General features: G+C 37.4%; 2 protein-coding genes across 2 annotated transcripts; both read right to left on the bottom strand.

The window, feature by feature from the left end:
* Nucleotides 1-10,332: 10,332 nt before the first annotated feature.
* Nucleotides 10,333-11,328, bottom strand: LOC131325570 (auxin-responsive protein SAUR67-like). The gene has a single exon (XM_058357891.1). The coding sequence runs from the start codon at nucleotides 11,101-11,103 to the stop codon at nucleotides 10,450-10,452; it is 654 nt and encodes a 217-aa protein (XP_058213874.1). The 5' UTR covers nucleotides 11,104-11,328; the 3' UTR covers nucleotides 10,333-10,449.
* Nucleotides 11,329-13,185: 1,857 nt separating this feature from the next.
* Nucleotides 13,186-14,486, bottom strand: LOC131327498 (auxin-responsive protein SAUR68-like). The gene is made up of 2 exons (XM_058360660.1): nucleotides 14,169-14,486; nucleotides 13,186-13,230 (listed from the first exon to the last, which is right to left on the bottom strand). Exons 1-2 carry the CDS (start codon nucleotides 14,484-14,486, stop codon nucleotides 13,186-13,188), a joined length of 363 nt encoding a protein of 120 aa, XP_058216643.1.
* Between the last annotated feature and the right edge of the window lie 5,770 nt (nucleotides 14,487-20,256).

The following is a 20,256-nucleotide window of genomic DNA, read 5'->3' as shown; positions in this document are numbered from 1 at the left end:
AACATTGGATTACAATCCCATTTTCTGGAGATAAATATGTTTTGAGAACATGTTAAAGGACATGCATTCGATTAATTAGCATCATTTTTTTGCTTAATGTTTTCAATGAGGTCTAAACTATTAACGGTCCCACTCATTAAAAACAAATCCGGAAAGGGCCCAGAAATGACCCTGACGGAAGAGGATCCCATTCCTTCTATTTTATCAGGGAATTGATTTTCTCACTCTCCTTTCTTATATCCACACTATCTTTTTTGTTTTTAGCACATTTTCAACACTAAAAACAAAAAAGAAAGTGCATGCGAAAATCGATTCCCTCTGATTATTGTGCGTAAAGTTATTCTCAAATATATATATATATATATATATATATATATATATGAGGAATTTTCAAGTGAGAGATCCCTCATTTTAACAAAATGAGGGACTTTCATTTCCCGATCAAATTTTGAAAATCCGAACCGTTCAATGTGTGCAAAACGTAATTTTAAAGGTCCCCCCGAGAAATCAGCAAAAAAAATGACCGGGAAGGGCGTCATCCGAGCAGTTTTTTTTTTGAACCGTTCAATGAAAACTGCTCGAATGAAGCCCTTCCCGGTCATTTTTTTTGCTGATTTCTCACAAGGACCTTTAAAATCACGTTCTGATCACTTTGAGCGGCTCGGATCATCGAAATTCAATCGGGAAGGAGAGTCCCGCATTTTAATAAAATGAGGGATCCCTCACCGGAACCTAACTCATATATATATATATATATATATATATATATATTGTACGTAAAGCTAAAGAGTGACACTAAAAAAAATCTTTGTACGTCAAGCATGTGACGGGATGACGCCATACATTATTGTACGTAAAGCATGTGACGTTGTAGATACATGGCAGACATGGAATTTTATTTTTTAAAAAAAAACCTTCCATAACTTTGACCTCTAATGACTCGTTCATAGTAGTATTAATTTGGGAGATTATTATGTGTACTGATTTATGTATCTTAATTAGTGGTAGATACATGGCAGACATGGAATTTTATTTAAAAAAACTTCCATAACTTTGACCTTTTAAATAAAATCTAAAGTTGATTCTATGCTTATGACTCGTTCATAGTGCTATATTAATTTGGGAGATTATTATGTGTACTAATTTATGTACCTTAATTAGTTGTTACTAGTTTTATTAGTTGGAGTACTTTATTACTGGATCGTTACACATTCGCGTGGGTATTTAGGGGTGTTTCCGGTAGAGAATAAGTTAAGGAGAAGACGTTATTGGCAAGTTGTTAGTTGCCTTTACTAACCAATAAGTTGTTGATCAGCGTGAACAATATGCTAAATAAGCTGTGTGAACAAGATGTCAAAATGTCAATTAATGCAAACAAAATGCTAAAAAGCCAAAATTTATTGATTAGTGTGAACAAGACGGTAAAATGTCATAAGTTGTTGTCGAAAAATCTTACTGGTAACACGTCCCCTCATATATTTCTACGGAATCACATCGATGATTAGGCAGAGAGTTACATTTATCAAGGCCTACCTAAGGAAAAACCTTCATTTGCGTTAGTTTGATATGAAAAGAACTAAACATACACATAAACGAGATTCTTTTCATAATGTACTAATGCTCCATATATAATCCAGACTAGATGAGTTTATGTGCACCTCCGACTGAGAAGAATCTTTACTTTTTGAAGAACGTTAACGAGGAGCGGAACCATGATTTATTGACAACAAGATTGATTAAAGCCATCTATAATTTGTTACGACTCCGGGCAAACTTGAAACCTTTTACAACTTACAAGTTTGGGATAATTGGGCAATAGACCAATAGTTATCGGATCAATTGTGAAAATCAACACAAAAAATTGTAGTTACTCTACATTTTTTCCCACCTTAGTAGAAAGGCAAAAATGACTTTGCAATGTGACTCACAATCTCACAGATAGACTATCTTGTTCTCTCTATTTTCATCTTCATGTTAACAAATTTATGCAGTACATTGTTTAATTAACTCAACAGACTTAACCGATCGATTGAGACTAGCTCAATTGGCTAGGACTCTTGCATTTCATTAGTAGGTCAGAGATTCGAATATCTCTACCTGCGTGTGTATGTTATTTCCTTTGTATTTGTTAGGATTATTTCTCTCTCTAATGGGGCTGGTAATTGGGTTGGGCTTGTAGTAATTGTGAAATTATTTTCAGTCATGTAATTCTTATACTTTTATTCTCCTACAGCTTTAAAAACAAAAAAAAGGAAGAAACTTTTAGGTTAAGTTTCGCTTAACTTTTAAAACTTTTTGGAAGTTGTCCTTATTAAAAAAAATTCACGTTTGTTAGTTTTGTACTAAACTTTTGTGGATTATTAATTCGTCTTGACGAGAGGAATCTAAAAAGTAATTTACCTACATATTTTGGGAAATATCTTCTACTTTTAAGCCAAAAAGTGCCAAAAGTAATTTATTTTTTTACTTTTCCGATTCGTCTCGTCAAGACGAATCAAATAATCCACAAAAATTTAGCGCAAAACTAACAAACGCGAATTTTTTTAATAAGGACAAAACACAAAAAGTCCAAATAATTTATAAAACAAGAAAAAAGAAGAAGAAGAAGTTATTAGTGGAACTAGTAGACTTCTAGAAAGTTGTTCCCATGTGGACATACATTTTGTTTTGAGAAATGCTACACTTACAACATTTTTCTACAATATGTTTACAACATGGTGACGTGGCCAGAGGACCCACTCACTTTACCAAGCCAAAAAAAAAACAAGACCGAAGAAAACGAAACAAAACTCCTACCATGTTGTAAACATGTTGTAGAAAAATGTTGTAAGGGTAGCATTTATGTTTTGTTTTTGACAACGTAGACATTCATCAGATGACCTAGTATTAATGGAGTCAATTAGATCCATCCATTACTATTGAATTTTGGAGACTTGGAATCAGAGGAGAGGAATCTAGGAAAGGAAAAAAGGAAAGTGATCGAGTAAATTACTCACACGCCTAGAAAACTTTAGATTTCTCTCAGCTTCACATGTAAGAGTGTTCCCTTTTTTCCATGATCAATCCATTAATTGCTCATGGGGGCACACACTTGGCTTTTTCTTTTTTCTTTCGGTTCCAACCAAATGAGTAAATATATATAGCAAGTAAAGAATTACCACCCAATTTTCTTGATAATCCTCATCATTTCTGGAACGGAATTGGATCTTCTCTCGTAACGTTCTTGGTTTGAATCTAAAAGGGACGGTCCAAAGCTGGAGTACTGTTCATTGCTACAATAAATAGTTCAGATTTACTCAAAGACTCTTACAAATTATTATCTCAATGTATGGTTCAGATTTGAACTATCCCTTCTAGTCTAAAACTTAGACAGGAGAGAATCCGAACCGAATCCAAAGATCATATAGTGAGTTTGCTCACTAAAGGGGGCCCCCGCTCCCATCCAAACCCTTCTGGAACAAGTTTGGGGGAAATCGTAGAAATCATGCTTTATTGGTATATTCCGTGAAAACTCGTTATATACCATAAGAAATTACCACGTAATTATTGGGCATGCACTTTTGACCTTTTTCATTTTTTGCGGATCCAGATGCGTTTTATATGGAAAGTGAAAATTACCACGCAATTTCCTTATGTATGAGGCTCAACATTTTTGGAATTAAAAATTCAAAAAGATTTAAGTTTGGGAAAAATCGTACCTTTATAAATCATAGCAGTTTAGGCAAACACAGACGTGTATGCAAGTATGTTAAAATTAAGGGTCATTATTTAGCCCAAAGACCGTCCTCTCCGGGACTGTACAATGGGTGGGTTATTCTAGTCCGAAGTTTTTATGGGCCGGGCTTGGGTCTATGAATTTTTACTCGGCCCATTCGCAAGCCCGCCTGCGATACCCGTCCGATAGCCCAAAAATCAGTGGCCTTCGGAGCATACCCGTTCCTTCCTTATGCTGTTGAAGACTAAGCATGTGCAGCTTTACTGCATGTCATTCCCATCCAAATGTTCTAAGGCAAAAAAAAAAAAAAATGCTTGAATGTTATATATTTATTATTTAATCATTGTTCTTTTATGGTTGGGGACAACAATCTAGGGGTGTAGTAGTTATAAAAAAAACTAGGGGTATAGTTTTTTCACGCAAACTTTTTAAGTTTCCTTTTTTCCACCCTTCTTTTTAGAATTTGTGCGGCCCGGCTCGTGAGCCCGCTCATGAACCCATCCGAACTTTGGCCTGCCAACTTGGCAATTGGGCTAGCATGTGGGCGAGCTTAGGCTTCAACTTAAGAAACACAACCTAGCCCGCCCAGCCCACAAAAAGAAAAAAGCCCTCTCAGCCTTGGGCAGGCAGACTTGGATAGTGATTAAACAGGCTGACCCAGCCCGGCCCAATAATGACCCTTAGTTGAAATAGAACGGTGGGATTGGGGATTTGGGATGGGAGGGTGGGGTAGTTAAGCTTGAGTGATTCCATTATTTGTGTTGTACTCCCTAAGGTAATTGTAAATTTTTCTTACTATTATATAAGCCATAAGGACAATGCTGAAATTCACTTTTTTTTTTTAACACATTAGAAATGCATCTTCACTTGGGCTTATGCTTGCAACAACAATGCAAACTTTCATTTTTTAGACCCTCTACCGCCATACTCAGCTAACCATAAGCCATAGCCCATTTTGATAGGATGTATTTTTCCGCAAAAAGTCTGTTGACAAAGACTTGTTGTACACAGATTTCGCACAGATTTTTGTGTGGAGCCCACTACGGGTCTTACACAAACAATCTGAGACGTTCATTAAATGTAAAATATTTTTTTTAAGTGCCACGCGAAAAATTAGTTTAATCCGATACTTATAGGTACTTGATCCAATCATTTAACATTTCATTATTTTGAAAATCGAATGAAAAGTTTGATGATTGAATCGAGCATCGATAGGTATCGGATTAAGCTGATTTCATTGTTCAAATGCACGGAAAATGAACTTTTTTGAAAAATATTTTACACCTTTGGCCGTAAAACAATTTACAGCCGAAAAACCGGCAAGTCAATTTCCTACACTACGCACCCTTTGCACATTCGGCCATCACCTCTATTGAACAACTTCTCGACAAAGGGATTCTCGTATTCCCTCATGCCACGTCAATACACATGGAAAAAGGTCCCCTCTCTCTCTAACTAACTAACTTCAAGACTCTCTATCTCTAACTAACAAATTCAAGACTCTCTCTCTCCCCACTTGCATTCCTAGGCAAACCATGGCCTTCATCTCTCTCCTGGACTTCCTCCAAACATCCATTACTTTCACTTTAATACTACTCCGTGCAAATTATTATTTGTGTAAAATTTGTAAAATTTGTAAAATTTGTATTTTCCTGTAAAATATTTTACATGAAAAATAATTTCAATTGTAAAATATTTTACATCCAACCAAACGGAACCTTAATGAACATATTGGATTGTTTGTGTGAGACCCGTAGTGGGTCCCACACAAAAATATGTGCAAGATCTATTACCTATTTATTTGTGTGTATAGCACAGTTCGGGTTTCCGATAGGATGTATAGGTTAATGGTTATCAACCAAATGCCCATCATTTTCTCAGTGTGTACTATATTAGGTAACTGTGTGTGCTCGCACACACATACATTTATGTTGGGAGTGGGCATTGTGTCGGGTTGTGTTTGTGTCAAAATTCTCTCAACCTTAATCCAACCTGTTTAGCTTTTCGTGTTATCGCGTCGTTTAGTATTCATGTTTCGCGTCGGAAATAGCTGACCTTAACCCACTAACTTCGTATCGGGTTCGTGTTGTGTTATCGTGTCCTTTCATAAATTCTCGTGTTGTATTGTGTCATCACATATTTGTGTCAAATTCTCTTAATCCAAATCCGACTTATTTAGTTTTCCGTATTATCGTATCGTGTCATATTCGTGTTCCGTGTCAGAAATAGTTGACTCTAACCCACTAACTTCTTGTCGTATTCTCTTGTGTCGGAAATTCTCACCCCTAGTTATGTACACTTGGCTCGGATTTTTTGGGTTCAGTTTTGGTTGAATTTAAATGAGGACCAAACTCGAATTACGGTCGTGAAGCTAGCTAAGATTTCATATGTGGTCTCCTAAGGTTTGAAGTGGAGACCCTTGTTAGTTTCTCTGCTATTTCTTTTGCGATTGTTCTTATGTATCGAAGTTTCACCGGCTTGCATTTGCAGTAGGTGCCTATATCTAAGATAAGGTAGTTTTGGTTCTCTCCAAATCTTTTGATGATTTCTGTAATGCCTTTGGGTTTTGAATGATATATGGCATTGACCATTTCAAAAAGAAAAAAAACACACTCAATCTGAATTCCGTCGATTTTTCCAAATAAAAAATTAAAACCAAAGGTAATAAGGAAACAAAGTAAATCCGTACTAACCGGTCGGTAGGCATCCTACAATTTGCCAATCTTTAATAAAGTTTTAGAAACCAACTGGGGCTAGCTCAGTTGGCTAGGAGGTCAAGAGTTCGAGTATCCTCATCTGCATATGAGTATTCTTCCCTCATATGGTTTTTCCTTTTAGAAGGATTCTGCACTAACTTTGTGGGATTTGTCCCAGTTGGTGGGGGGGGGGGGGGGGGGGAAGGGGGTCTTTATCCCGGAATCTAGGTCCCTAAAGTGACCTCAAGTCCCTGCACCTCTGCAGTATGCCAACCGGACCATCCGTATCCGCAATCGATAGTTTAGATTCGCTAAAACATTCATACCGGTCAAAGTTAACCCTTTTACTGGTAAGAGTTAACAACCTACCTAAACCATTGATAGTTGAGATGGACGGTTCGGATGCGTAGGTACTTGGGGTCTCTATAGGGACCCGGTAACTCTTTATCCCATTGAGAACTGAGTACGTACGCTTTGGTCAATTTGAGTTGCTTTCCTACTGTACTGGGCACTACTGATTCTACGTTGTTAATCAAATTAATACTAGGCTTACTAGCACACAATGGCCATCATCATATATATTAGTAAAGCAACTGACTTAAATGAGAACCATCCGAATGACACAGAAAGGACATCACTTACTTATGGTAAGGGATTGTGGATGTCACGTATACATTGGTACATATTTACACCTTGGAATCCATCTCTGTCGGGTTTATTTTTTTAAAAATAATCGAGTGTCTGAGTTAGAGCTAACGGAGACTTGATTAGTCCCAAGATTCAAAATTAACGATCGGACAATCCTCCACTGACGCTAAAGGCCTTCAAAGACGCTAAGGGTGCGTTTGGTTGGATGGAATGAAATGTAAATATGAATAGAATTGGAGGAATTGAGAATAGAATAATCATTCCCATTCTCATGTTTAGTTGTGCTTAGGAATAGCCATTCTCATCTCCAATGAAATAGTGTGGCAATAGCATTTTTTGGAGTGACAATAGTAATTTTTGGAGTGGCAATAGCATTTTTTGAAGTGGCAATAGTAATTTGAGGTGTGGCAATAGTGAATGTTAGAGTGGCACTAGTAATTTTGGTGTGACAAAGAAATGGAATAACAATTCCTTAGTTTTTGGATGAAATGACAATTTCTTTATTAAGGTGAATAGTGATTCTATTTGGAATCATCATTCCATTATTCAATAGTGAACCAAACATTGGAATAAGTAAGCCATTGGAATGATTATTCCATTCCAACCTTGATTCCATCCAACCAAACATACCCGCGTTTTTTAAATGACCGGGCAAAGCTCTAGTTATACTTTATCCTCAACCAACTATTGGGAATAATCCTCGAGGCAATACTCGCATGCAATCCAGATTTCAAAAGAGAATAAATTATAGAGTGCTGCTAGCCGTACCGACGGATTTCCCACCGAAATCGTACCGACGGCCTCGCCGGGCAGTCTCCGGCCACCGGACGGTCGATCCGAACCGTCCAATAATTCTATAAAAAAAAACCGAGGGGCCTGACTCGAGAAACAACAGCATCCGATGTGTGTAGGGTGTTGGATCAAGCACTCTTTTTTTCGTGTATATATGTAAAAGAGTGCTTGATCCAACACTCTTTCACACGAAAAAAAGTGCTTGATCCAACACCCTATACACATTGGATGCCATTGTTTCTCAAGTTGAGCCCCTCGGTTTTTTTTTTTAGAATTATTGGACGGTTCGGATTGGCCGCCCGGTGGCCGGAGACGGCCCGGCGAGGTCGTCGGTACGATTTCGGTGGGAAATCCGTCGGTACCTATATCTTTTCCGTAAATTATATCTACCGCCGGTGTAAAACCCCACTTTTTTACCACCGCTTGCTACGGACCCCACCGAGTGTCTATTGTTGTGATCTGAACTGTTCATATTTTAAGATACGCAATATAGTATTGCCATACAAAAAATATACTTGATCGGAAGTCGATAGATATATCAAAATTTGGATTTTGGTCTATAAAATGAACGATCTAATTTCTGTCAATAATAATAAAGATAAACTATCCATTTTACAACACAAAAATCAATTTTTGATACTCCTATCGATGTCCGATCAAGTTTATTTTTGGCATGGACACACTAATATGTAGAGTCTAAAAGATGAACGGTTCAGATCAACAATAAACACACGGTAGAATCGAAAAAGGTGGTGGTGGAAACGTAGGATTTCCTACTGCCGGTGAAAAGAATTTAATCCCATTTCAAAAAGTAATTAAGGAAGAATGTCAAAATCTAGATTTCAAAGACGCTAAGAGTTTTTTAAATGACCAGGCAAAGCTCTAGTTATTCTTTATCCTCGAGGATATACTCGCATGCAATCCAGTTTTCAAAAGAGAATAAAATATATCCACCGCCGGTGTAAAACCCCACTTTTTCACCATCGCCTACTATGGGTCCCACCGAGTGTCTATTGTTGTGATTTGAACTGTTCATATTTTAAGACACGCAATATAGTATTGCCATGCAAAAAATATACTTGATCGGAAGTCGATAGAGATATCAAAATTTGAATTTTGCTTTATAAAATGAACGATCTAATTTCTGTCAATAATAATAAAGATAAACTATCCATTTTACAAAGCAAAAATTAATTTTTGATACTCTTATCGATGTCCGATCAAGTTTATTTTTTACATGGACACATACTATGTGAGGTCTACAAGATAAACGGTTCAGATCAACAATAAACACATGGTAAGACCGAAAAATGTGGTGGTGAAAACGTGGGGTTTCCACCGCTGGTGGGAAGAATTTATTCTCATTTCAAAAAGTAAGGAAGAATGCCAAAATCAAGTTGAAATCTGTCTCTCTTTTGTTACCACTATCAAATGGTCCTCCAATAATTTTCCAGTTGAAAGAGAAAAATGTGGGGTTTTCCACCGCTGGTGGGAAAAATTTAATCTCATTTCAAAAGGTAAGGAAGAATGTCAAAATCAAGTTGAAATCTCTCTCTCTTTTGTTGCCACTACAAATGGTCCTCCAATACTTTTCCAGTTGAAAGTGAAAAGCAACTCATTTCCATCTACAAATCAAAACACTCAAACATCCATTTAGTCAGTATATTATATACCAATATAAAGGGGGCCCAAAAGAAGAAAGTTGATGCTGGACTTTCTCCTACTTTAACCACAAATGAAAGACCACCACTTAGAGGTATACAACTTTGCCACTTTCATGGGCTGGGCCTCATGGATCTTCAACCAGTCCAATGAACTTTTGGTCTTCTTTTTGGTAAGAAAACTGAAATTATGGCTGCGTTTTTTTAAATTTATCTTAAAATAACTTGGTTTGTTATTATTTAAATTTTTATTAGTTTTGTGCTAAACTTTTGTGAATTATTGATTTGTCTCGACGAGAGGAATCGGAACAGTAAAAAATATATTTTTTATCCAAATATTTTGGAAAATAACCTCTTATTTCACTTTTTCAGCTAAAAAGTGGTTAGTTTTTAAAATACTTGGGTAAAAGTCTTTTTTTTTTTACTTTTCTGATTCCTTTTGTCGAGACGAATCAATAATCCATAAAAGTTTGGAGCAAAACTAACAAATATGAAAAAAATTCAAATAATGACAAACCAACTTATTGTAAGATATGTTTAAAAGAACGCAACCTATGTAGAATCCGGCTTCTTTGTAGTCTAATTGCAGAGAAGCCTCTGCAATCCCATGTCGACTGTTGAACACAACAATTAATAGCCCAGATTTTGAAAAACTCTTCCCAAGAAGAGTAGTTTCTTCCTTGGAAGAAACTTTCAACAAAACCTCATCATTAAAAACACTTTTTAGATGGTTGAGATTACACGGACCGCTCTCTGCAGTGTAGACTCCAAAGAAGCCTAATTCAACTATCTACTGCTTTGTTTCTGAAGTAAGTGGAAAGAAACAATCTTCCATATATTCTCCAATGCATCAGACTACAATTTATGGAGAATATACAAAAACATGTGATGCATTTTAAGAAAAAATAAATACAAAAAGCTTGTGACGGAAATGGGTCTAAACGCTGCAGACCAGCAATTGCTGGCTTGTTATTTCTTGATGTTGAGAGCAAGACAATGCCCATCTACTAGTTGCTATTGACAAAAGCAGAGCTCTCTCTACACCTTCCGCCATGCCTCGTTGGATTAAAGAAACTACGTAGTCCATAGAAACAGCGTCACATGGCAATTTGATCGGTCCATTGCTCGGTAGTCCAAACTCTTCTTCAGACAACTCGAGGAGCGCCCTGAAGATGTCATTGTTGAGATACTTCATGGGGAAAACGTAGCGTTTTCTATCCGTCGAGTAGACAACGAAATGGCCCTTATCGGCTACTGATGTCGAGTAGCTGCTTCTGCTGCAATTGGTATTGACATCAACATTGGCACTTGGACATGAAATTCTTTTCCTTGCAATGGTAGCCAATTTCTGCCACTTTCTTGCAAATTTCATGAGTTTCTTTGGGTTGATCATATTGCCCAAGTCCACAGATCTTTTGGAACACTGAAATGGTATGTTTTGATGAGTTGAAAGCAGTGGAAATAAGTTGCTTTTATATTCACAAGACCAAAGATTTTTAATACACCCATGTGCCAAGTGGATGAGAAGTGTGCTCAGAAGGTGGTCAAGTTGAACTCTGTTGTTATTTTCTGCCCTGTGGTTAGATGACATAATGGGTCTAGAGCTGGAGATATTTTTCTTTAATTTTCTTTTCTTTTTTTGCGTAAAATGAATCCCCTCGGCACCACGTAGCCGTTTTCGCAGAACTCCACCCGTTAATGTCGGAGTTGAAGGTAAAGTCTCACCTTGCCATACGCTACAAATTAAGAATGTTAAATCCCACCAAGTGGCTGTCGAGACTTGAAACTAATTATTGAGCGATAAATTCCAAGTACTTGCCCATTAAACCAACCACTTGGTGGTTTTTTCCTCTTCAAGCCTTGAGAAATAATAGTTGAAGCTACAAATAACCAAACTGATGGACTATATCCATTTCTAGTGTTAAATGGTTAACAACTTTGATGAAATATCTGGGAAGACAGAGATTGGCAGCATTAAGGATTTTGCAGGGCAATGGTTGAACAACATGTGGCATAAGATACCAAACAAGAACAAAATGTGTGGCTCCAAAGTATCTTTACTTCAAATGGAGAATGGGGGCTGCATCTGTCAAGAGAATTCTAGACCTTAAACTAATTGCCATTACCAACTTTTGCCTATCTATACAGCCTGTCTTTGAAGACAAGTTGATGTATGATTTTGAATTGGGTTCCATCCTCTCCCGTCCAGGTTTTGGACTGTACGAGACAGTCCAAATATAGATCATAAATTGGTACAACCAATGGTTCAGATTTGTTCAGAGATTCTTACTGGTTAGAGTCTCTGAACAAATCTGAACCATTAGTTGCATCAATGAACGATCCAAATTTTGAATACCCCTACAGTTCACATTAAAGACGGGAGAGGATCCCATTCCTTTTGAATTTGCTGATTCTAGAAAGATTACCTAATGCAAGTCCCTCTTGGTATCAACATTTGGTTGATTTAAGCGAAACATCATAAAGTTGAGAGGGGCGAGAGAATTTATTGATCACCAATTACATGTCCAATTTGGAACCACATCTGCTGCTACAGCCTTATACTAACACGTGGCACTAATTTGCATAGAAAATATTCAATGCTAATATATATATATATATATATATATATATATATATATATATATATATATATATATATAGACACACACACACACACTAACATATACAGGTATTAATATATACTCATTGGCTCGCGAGCCAGCTCGAGTCAAGCATTTTACAGCTCGGGCTCGGCGTGTTAACAAAACAAGCCAAATGTTATGGCTCGAGCTCATTCGTTAATGTGGCCAATTGAGCTTGAACGATAAATTCTTGTCGAGCCGAGCAATTTGTGCTTCTGTTTAAAGAAAAAAGAAAAAAAGATCTAGGTATGTGTGGCGACCGATAAGAAAATTTGCTAAAATGAAAAATTCGCCCCAACTCAAAACATACCTAAAATGTGGTAAAAGTGAAACTAAGGAGTTCTAGAAAGATGCTAGTTGCTGGAACGGAGTACGGTACAGACGGTATGGATATTTTGGAAAAAAGACCATGTACCCGGACTAGGGTTAGAATAGAGTGGAATATAAATACTTTGTGTAAAAACCCTACTGCAGTGATAATAAGAAAGACAACAGCTGCTCTCGCTTCCGTGAACGTATCTAGTTTCGCGGAACCGCGTACGTTATTCTGTGTGTTGATTTCTTTACTGTTTTTCATATTCGTATATCGTGTGCGTGGTTCTGTTCAACAAAACGAGACGCTAATTTTTACAATTAATTTTTTTACAACTAATCGGAAGAAGAGATAGCATGTTGGCCCGGACACCTTAGTTATCAGGCAAAAAAGTAAGAGATAGCGTTCATGTTGGTCATTAGCAGGTTATTATTTATTGTACTGTTTGTACCATTACTCCTGCTTATTTTTGACGATTGTGTTTACATGGACCAACATTCTGGACGCTTTTTGGGAAAAAATTCCGGGTCCTTTTTTTTTTTCTCAATATTATATACATTAGCGGGGTTAGTTGAGGAAGTTAGTGAGTTAGCCCACATGGGATTTAGAGGCTATCCATAGCCTTGAACCCACTGCCCATAATGGGACTCGAACCTAGTCTCCCTTCCCTTGTTGGAGAGCCAGGAGTTACCAATCGGGTCTATATGAGCTCGTTTTTTCACTTTAGAGAAATGAGGTACTCATTTGCAACAACCTCGGTCTCCTACGTTAAAAAACAAACGAACAGTCATATTGGTCTTGCAACTTTCGAATTGGAAATCTGCTCTTTGGATAATTGGATATAGAGAAGAGAGAAACTTATTCACGGCGGAGCCCGCGCAATCTCAATCGTCCGTTTCGACAATCATTGATCCGAACTTAAAAAAAAGTTCTTCTAGCGAAGAGTTAGACTCTTCTAGCGAATAGTTCTTTTTCAAAATTCATTCAAAATACTGTTGAACGCCTGCGATTGAGCATTGAAAGTATATTCACGGCTCCGCCGCTAAAAAAGTTTGTCTCTATACAGAAATATTGAGAATAGTCCATAAAGTGTAGAAATAAAAGAAAAAAAATCGAAAATCTTCCAAATTGGTTGATTGAAAATAATCTGAAGAGTCCCTTGGAATCGATTTGTTTTGATGACCCTTCAATTTGCCACATTGGCGCAATTACTATTTCTGGTATAAAATGTTGCTTCTTCCTTTGGAGGTGCTCAATGTTCTGTTAGAATTACTACTAACATGTATCCTTGGATATTATTCACAAAGGAGGTATCCCTACACTTGCAAGCATTACATACATAAATCTATGTGATTACATATCCAATTAACCGCGCGCCCGTTCTGCTTTCATATAACGAGGTAAGGAGCTGCGCATGCTAATGGCGGAAAAAAAGAAAAGCTTGGATAATTCGCATAGAACGGGTTGGAATGGGTTGGAGTACAAGTTTTTTTTCAATTAAGATAATCATATAGAATGGGTTGAACTATAAAAAGAAAATAAGGTGGGCTAAAACTTATTTGGTTAAAATCTTACATATAAACTTTTTTGTTTTTGTTTTTATTTTTTTTAATTTCACCTGGACTATAGCTCACCTTATATATAATGTATGAGATTCTTGCCTTCCTACCACGAATGGACCGCCACTGAGCGCATGCTAACAACGGGGAAAGAAGAAAAGCTTGCTCTAGATTTTGAGCGAAACCTCTCTTTCATAAGGGAGAGAAGGAGTTCTAAGCATGCCGCATCACACGGAAGCATAATCGGCCCATCTCTCGGCAGTCCAAATTCCTCTTCCGACATCTTCAAGAGCTCTCTGAATACGCCACTCTTGAGATGCCCTAACGGAATCACAAACCGTTTTCGATCGCTACTGTAGACCACGAAATGGCCTTTTTCGGCGATACAACGGCCTTCGCATTTCGGCAACGATATTCTCTTCTCTCCAATGCCCGCTACCTTCTGCCACTTCCTTGCCATTTTGATGAGCTTGTTGACACTGATCATATTGTGTTTGAGATACCCTTTTGGTAGTGAAAAAAAGACCCGAAATGGAAAAATTGCAAAAAGATCTAAATAGCAGAACACAGAGAATGTGTTGATGCGAGAGTCCAATTAATGCAATGGATGTGGGCAATTTATAGGCAAGGATCAATCTCTGTTGGTGCTTTCTTATTCTTGTACTCATGCCTTACATACCACTAGAAAGTGGGCACCTGTGAGCACTTCTTTTTTTTTTATAATCGGATGTCCGAGTTAGCTTACACGCACCTCGACTAATTCCGGGGCCCTAAAGATATCGACCAGGTATAACCCAGCCCTAAGATTTGAAATGTTTGGCCTCTGTGTGAATGGAACTGTGACCTCATGGAGGAGCACATGTTGCTTTCTCACAACCACTTGGTCAAACCCCATGGAGTTATGTGTGCACATTTTTAGATAGGTGGCGATAGTGGGTTCAGGGTTATGATATCTAGTTTTTAATTGATTACTAGTTTACCCAAAACAATTACTAGCCAGTTAGAAATAACCGGAAATATGTAATTTGCTTAAAATATGAGAGACACCGAAGACACAAAAGTGGTGCTCTCCCTCTATATATTAGAATAGATAGCGACTTCTTTTCCTAACTCCGTATACGGCCGAACGGACTATCAATTTGGCGATAAAACTTCCAGCGGGGCCAGCTTAAAACAGGGCCGCACAGGAATTGGGTAAGTACTATGCGGATGGGAGTCGAAACCAAAAACTTCGTGAGGCGCCTGATTGTTCGGAGACTAGTACTGTGCCAAGTTTGCCAACTTCCCGGCAGATTTGCCAACCGGCCATGCGATTTTGTTGCACTGGAAACACAATATTTGGTGGGGGGCATGTTTGTCAAGTCCGGCAATTAGCACAATTAGAGGGACGACAGGTTGGGATCGATTGGCAATTGGACCGGCCCCGCACCATTCGGGGCGTGTTTTCATCGAATTTTTGGGTTCAAGGTTGGGTACGGGATAAAATAGAAAAACCCAATTGGGATTGGGTAGGGTTCCGGGTGATATTTTTCCCACCGCAAAATATTTTGACATAGAAACTTATGTTTTTTTTTTATCAGATATAAATTTATGTTTTTACTCTTACACTTTCGCTACTATTATACAAACTAAAATAAGTATTTATTTGAAAGTATTAATTTTTTAAATTAAAATTGATGTATTGTGAGAGAATAACCTGTCTCGTTAAACGAAAAATAAATACTTAAAAAATAAAAACCTTAGCAGAACGAGGCCTAGAAAGAATGGTATGCTTATCCAAATAATTTCACTATTTTACTAAAAAATTATATTTGTACGCTAATTTATTCACCATTATAAAATAACACTTGACATGTAACTTTTCCTTCCATTTTGTATTTAGTTCAGACAAATTTTTTTCTCAATTTTTACGGGGTGGGTAAACCCGTCTCCCAACCGGGGCAGAATGGGCTGGCGCAGCCACATATTATGCAGTCGAGTTTCAAGGCTGTGTCACACTTTTCAGGTTGGAATGCAGCAAAACCCACCCCGCTCCATTGCCATCCTTAACGAATACCAATCGACAAAGGGAATTTATTATGCAACAAGAAGTCAGTTATGCAGAGGATTATGGGGACACCATGTGATTCAGCTTTCGGTGTGTCGGGAATTATGCAAGGCAAACCACGTGAATAATTTGTGTTGTAGAAGCTAGGTGCCGAGAGATGGGCATTTTTTCGAGTGTTTGTTGTGTTGGGTTTTTTCTCAAAAACCATTGCGGAAAATATATAGTTTAAAAAAAAAATGTTTCAGATCTACTTCTTACGTGTGCGTAAAGTTTCATGAGGAAGGGTTAGGGTTTTACCTTTTCGGTGTTCAAAAACAAAAACCCTACTTCTGGTTATGAAAAGATTGATTCCTTCTTGCTCCTTGCACCCCAAAAATCTTCAACCCTATGACCCAAGAGAAATTAGCCAATAGGGTTTGTGAGAACCCTAGAATATTTCTCCCTTCTTTTAATCTCTCAATTCTCTCTCAATATCTTGTAGGAGGAAAAATTGCCGTATTCTACATGAGAGAATTAGAGATATATTTATAGGGATAAATTTACTTGGCCAATAAGTCAAACTCTTGTTGGGCTAGGGTTGGGACCTATGGACTTTTTAAGGCTTAGCTAAAATTGGGCTCACGCTCTCTCATCTCCATGAGTGGTGGCCCAATCAAACCAAAATTAATTCCACTATCTAATTATGGCTGAACTCTAGGCCTCAAGAATATAAATATATTGTTCCCGATAAATGCCAATACCGTAATGTCGAACCCCTTCACTATGTAATGTCCATAAGTAGCAATTGGTCATAATAAACAACTGTCACACCAAAGCATACTTATATTTTAATTCCATTGAATACTAGTTCACTCACTTTTAGTCTAGAAAAAACATTTTAATGAACACTTCATTAAAATGACTAGTACTAGGTTTAAAGACTAATCCAGTGAACTAACTCAAGGGGACATTATACTCTGTAATTAAATAGAGAGTGAATTCCATCTTGAAAATAACGTTCTCACAATCCTAACATAAATCACCCAACCCACCGAGGTGTTGATCGAGTTAGACCGCACTTATTGGTGACTCAAAATGACATAGGCTAGAAACTTAAGTTCATTAACTTTCTCAGGATTAAGAGTGAATTACAATTAGCACTATAAGATTCAAACTTAAGTGGACAGTGGTTAAAATAGTGTGAGTCTTATGATGGTCCTTCAGTGTATACCAAATACACCAACATATTAAATTGAAGTCTTTCACTTCAATAATTGAGATGGATCATTCTATCTAATAGAAGTTAATCATGTTGCAATCGACCTGATAGATAGTCCATTCTTATCAGCAATTGTGAATAGTCAAATTACAAACATTGGTGATTTATATCTCCCGTAAGTAAATTGGTGATTTATATCTCCCGTAAGTAAATCACATTTACATGCATAAATCATATTCAATGTAATTTGGGACTTTTATATTCATCTCATGAACATTCATCTCATGAATTATATCCAATGTATGAAACAAAGCATTTCAGAATAATAAAACAAAACTCTAATTGATAATGTAAATAAATAAATATTGGTTCTGAGGGTATAAAACCAACATGTTGATCGGCAAAGAGAATGCAAATGGAAGATAGCATGAATTCTGCAGATTGAAAGGCACCATGGGATACAGCCACTTAGCCTTGAAGACTTGTTTTTATCTTGTCTTAGGACTTTCCATCTTCTTACCATGAAAGCTCGTCACGTACACGAGAGTAATTTTGTTCACTCACCCGAAAAATTGATGGGTATTTTTTGTGGAGCTCATACTGAGTTCTGTTTCTATGATTGGATTCGTTTCATTTTGTATGACTTGTATTCACCTGAAAAATTGATGAGTCTTTTTTGTGGAGCTCACATTGAGTTCCGTTCCCACGATTGGATTCGTTTCATTTCGTATGACACGTATTTTTAATTATTTCTGCCAAAAATCAATTCAGTTAGATATCGGTCATTGTTTAATCCAAGCATTCAACTCTTAGTCGTAACTTATGGACTGTAATTTTCAACAACCATAAGCATTCTTTGATCGAACGCTTTTTTCGTCCCCATGTCGCTACAGAAAGGATAGAACTAGGTCCCCCTTTCCTTGATCGAGTGTATAGAATACAATTGCTTTTTCTGAACTATATCCATATTTGGTACATGTACAAACTAAATGAAAATCAATCTCAAACTAAACTAGGAATTGTCAAGCTTTTTGACTCACCTTGAATTGAAACTCAACTAGCTTCACTTGACGTGGTCCTTAGACTCCTTACCAACATGGGATTGGGCTATTTTTTTATTTTTTATTTTTTATTTTTGCAGGATTGGCTAAAGAACAAAGCACTAAAACAAACGGCTTTGATAATCGAAGTCAATGGTAGCGACCCAGTAGGCCAGTAGAGAGAAAAGTAAGGATAACGAGAGCTTCGCTAGCTTGACGAGCAACAGGAGCAGCGTGCAAGTGCCTCGCAGGCCTCCAACCCAGTTAGGCAGTTACCCAGGCGAGGCACTGGAGGGCGTTAGCAAGTAGAGAAATTAGCCTACTCTGCCTTCTTAAAAGAAAGGTCCTCTACGAGAGGCCAAACCAAGGACTTATGGAAGTCAGGGCTCATCCCCGGTTGATATTGGACCAAACAATAGGTGTTCAATGTCTAATATATGTAAAGGGGAAAAGATGGGAAAGAAGCCTTCAATTTCAGGGCCCTTCATACACAGTTAGTGATGATGGTGAGCCGATTTGGTGATAGTGAATTGTAGTTCTTCGAATCTTTTGTTCTTCCTTCGTTCTTCTTTTCTTCGTTTTTTATTTTATTTTTGGGCAAAACGTGAGACAGTGAGAGAAGGGTTTGAATTAAATGGACCATTTAGATCTCTTATTTACAAAAATGCCACAGTATGTTTTTTGGGCCTCATTAGATTCATGTGGGTCACAGCAGATTTTAACTTGGAATGGGCCATTTTTTTCTTCTATTGGGCCAAAAAGACTTCTACTCAAGCCCAAATAGAAAAATTAGTAGAGTGCTCTTAAAATTTGACATTTTTGAGATGCCCAAAGCCTAGGCCTCTTGAGCCTTGGGGTTGGGCCGGCCCTAGTGGTCAGTGGCACTAACCTTTTTTTTTTTTTTTTTCTCTTATTCAACAGAATCGGGAAAAAGATTGTGCGATTCCCTACCAAGATAAACTCTCAATGGATCCTCCCTGCTGGCATGCTAAATTCGATATGGACTCTACACAAAATGAGTAATGGTTACCCACTTTTTGAGTAGCTAAATAAAATTTCACTCACTTACCACTATCATGATCTGTTAAAAGAAAAATATAAAAAATGCTTATATAATGCAGAAAAGACTGATCATTTGTTACCGGTTAGTGACAGGAATAGTATAATCCACCTTCTAACCACACCATGTGACCAGAAGAAAAGTACTAGTAACTTGAGACCTGCTATATTTTTCTTTTAATCCGGGAGAGGACCCAATTCAAATCCAAGTCTTTCCAAATCCTGCATCTGGTTTTGAAATCTGAATTTTCAAGCAAAAAAACTGAATTGCTGGACTAGTTGATGAAGGGATATGCTAGTCCATTGAAGGATAAATCATCTTGATGCAGCCAAACAAACCCTAGAGTTGGCCTCTCGCTTACACTGTGTATGGAACACAAGGAAAGTGAGAAAAAGAAATACTATGAGGAAAATTTTACCCTGCACATAACTTTAATTCGTTATTGTATCCCCTCTTTCTCTCCAAACCGAACAATGGAAGATAAAAAAAATTTAACAGTGTGTTTGGAGCTTGAAGAAAGAGAGAAAAAAATGAAAGATAATGAGAGAAAAACTTTACCATGCACAAAACTTATATTTGCTATACTCTCCCCCTCTTTCTCTCATAACCAAGCTTGGGATGAGAATTTTCTCAAGTTTCCTTTGTTTTCTTTTCTTTTCTTTTTTGGAAAAAACTACAATACACACCCCTTATTATATGCACCCCCACTGCCGGCTTTGGGCTAAGGCCCAAGAGGCGTGGGCCTTAAGTCCCTCAAAAATGTCAAAAAAATAGGGCCTCCATTTATTTTTAGGACCTAGTATATATGTGTTGTTTTAGGGACCAATTTTAAACCCAATAAGACATTTTATAATTAAGCCCCAATGGCCCAGAAAAATGGAACAC

Source organism: Rhododendron vialii, chromosome 5a (assembly GCF_030253575.1).
Source record: "Rhododendron vialii isolate Sample 1 chromosome 5a, ASM3025357v1".
NCBI lineage: Eukaryota > Viridiplantae > Streptophyta > Magnoliopsida > Ericales > Ericaceae > Rhododendron > Rhododendron vialii.
The sequence above is the reverse complement of the archived record's forward strand: the minus strand, read 5'-3'. Positions and strand labels throughout refer to the sequence as shown.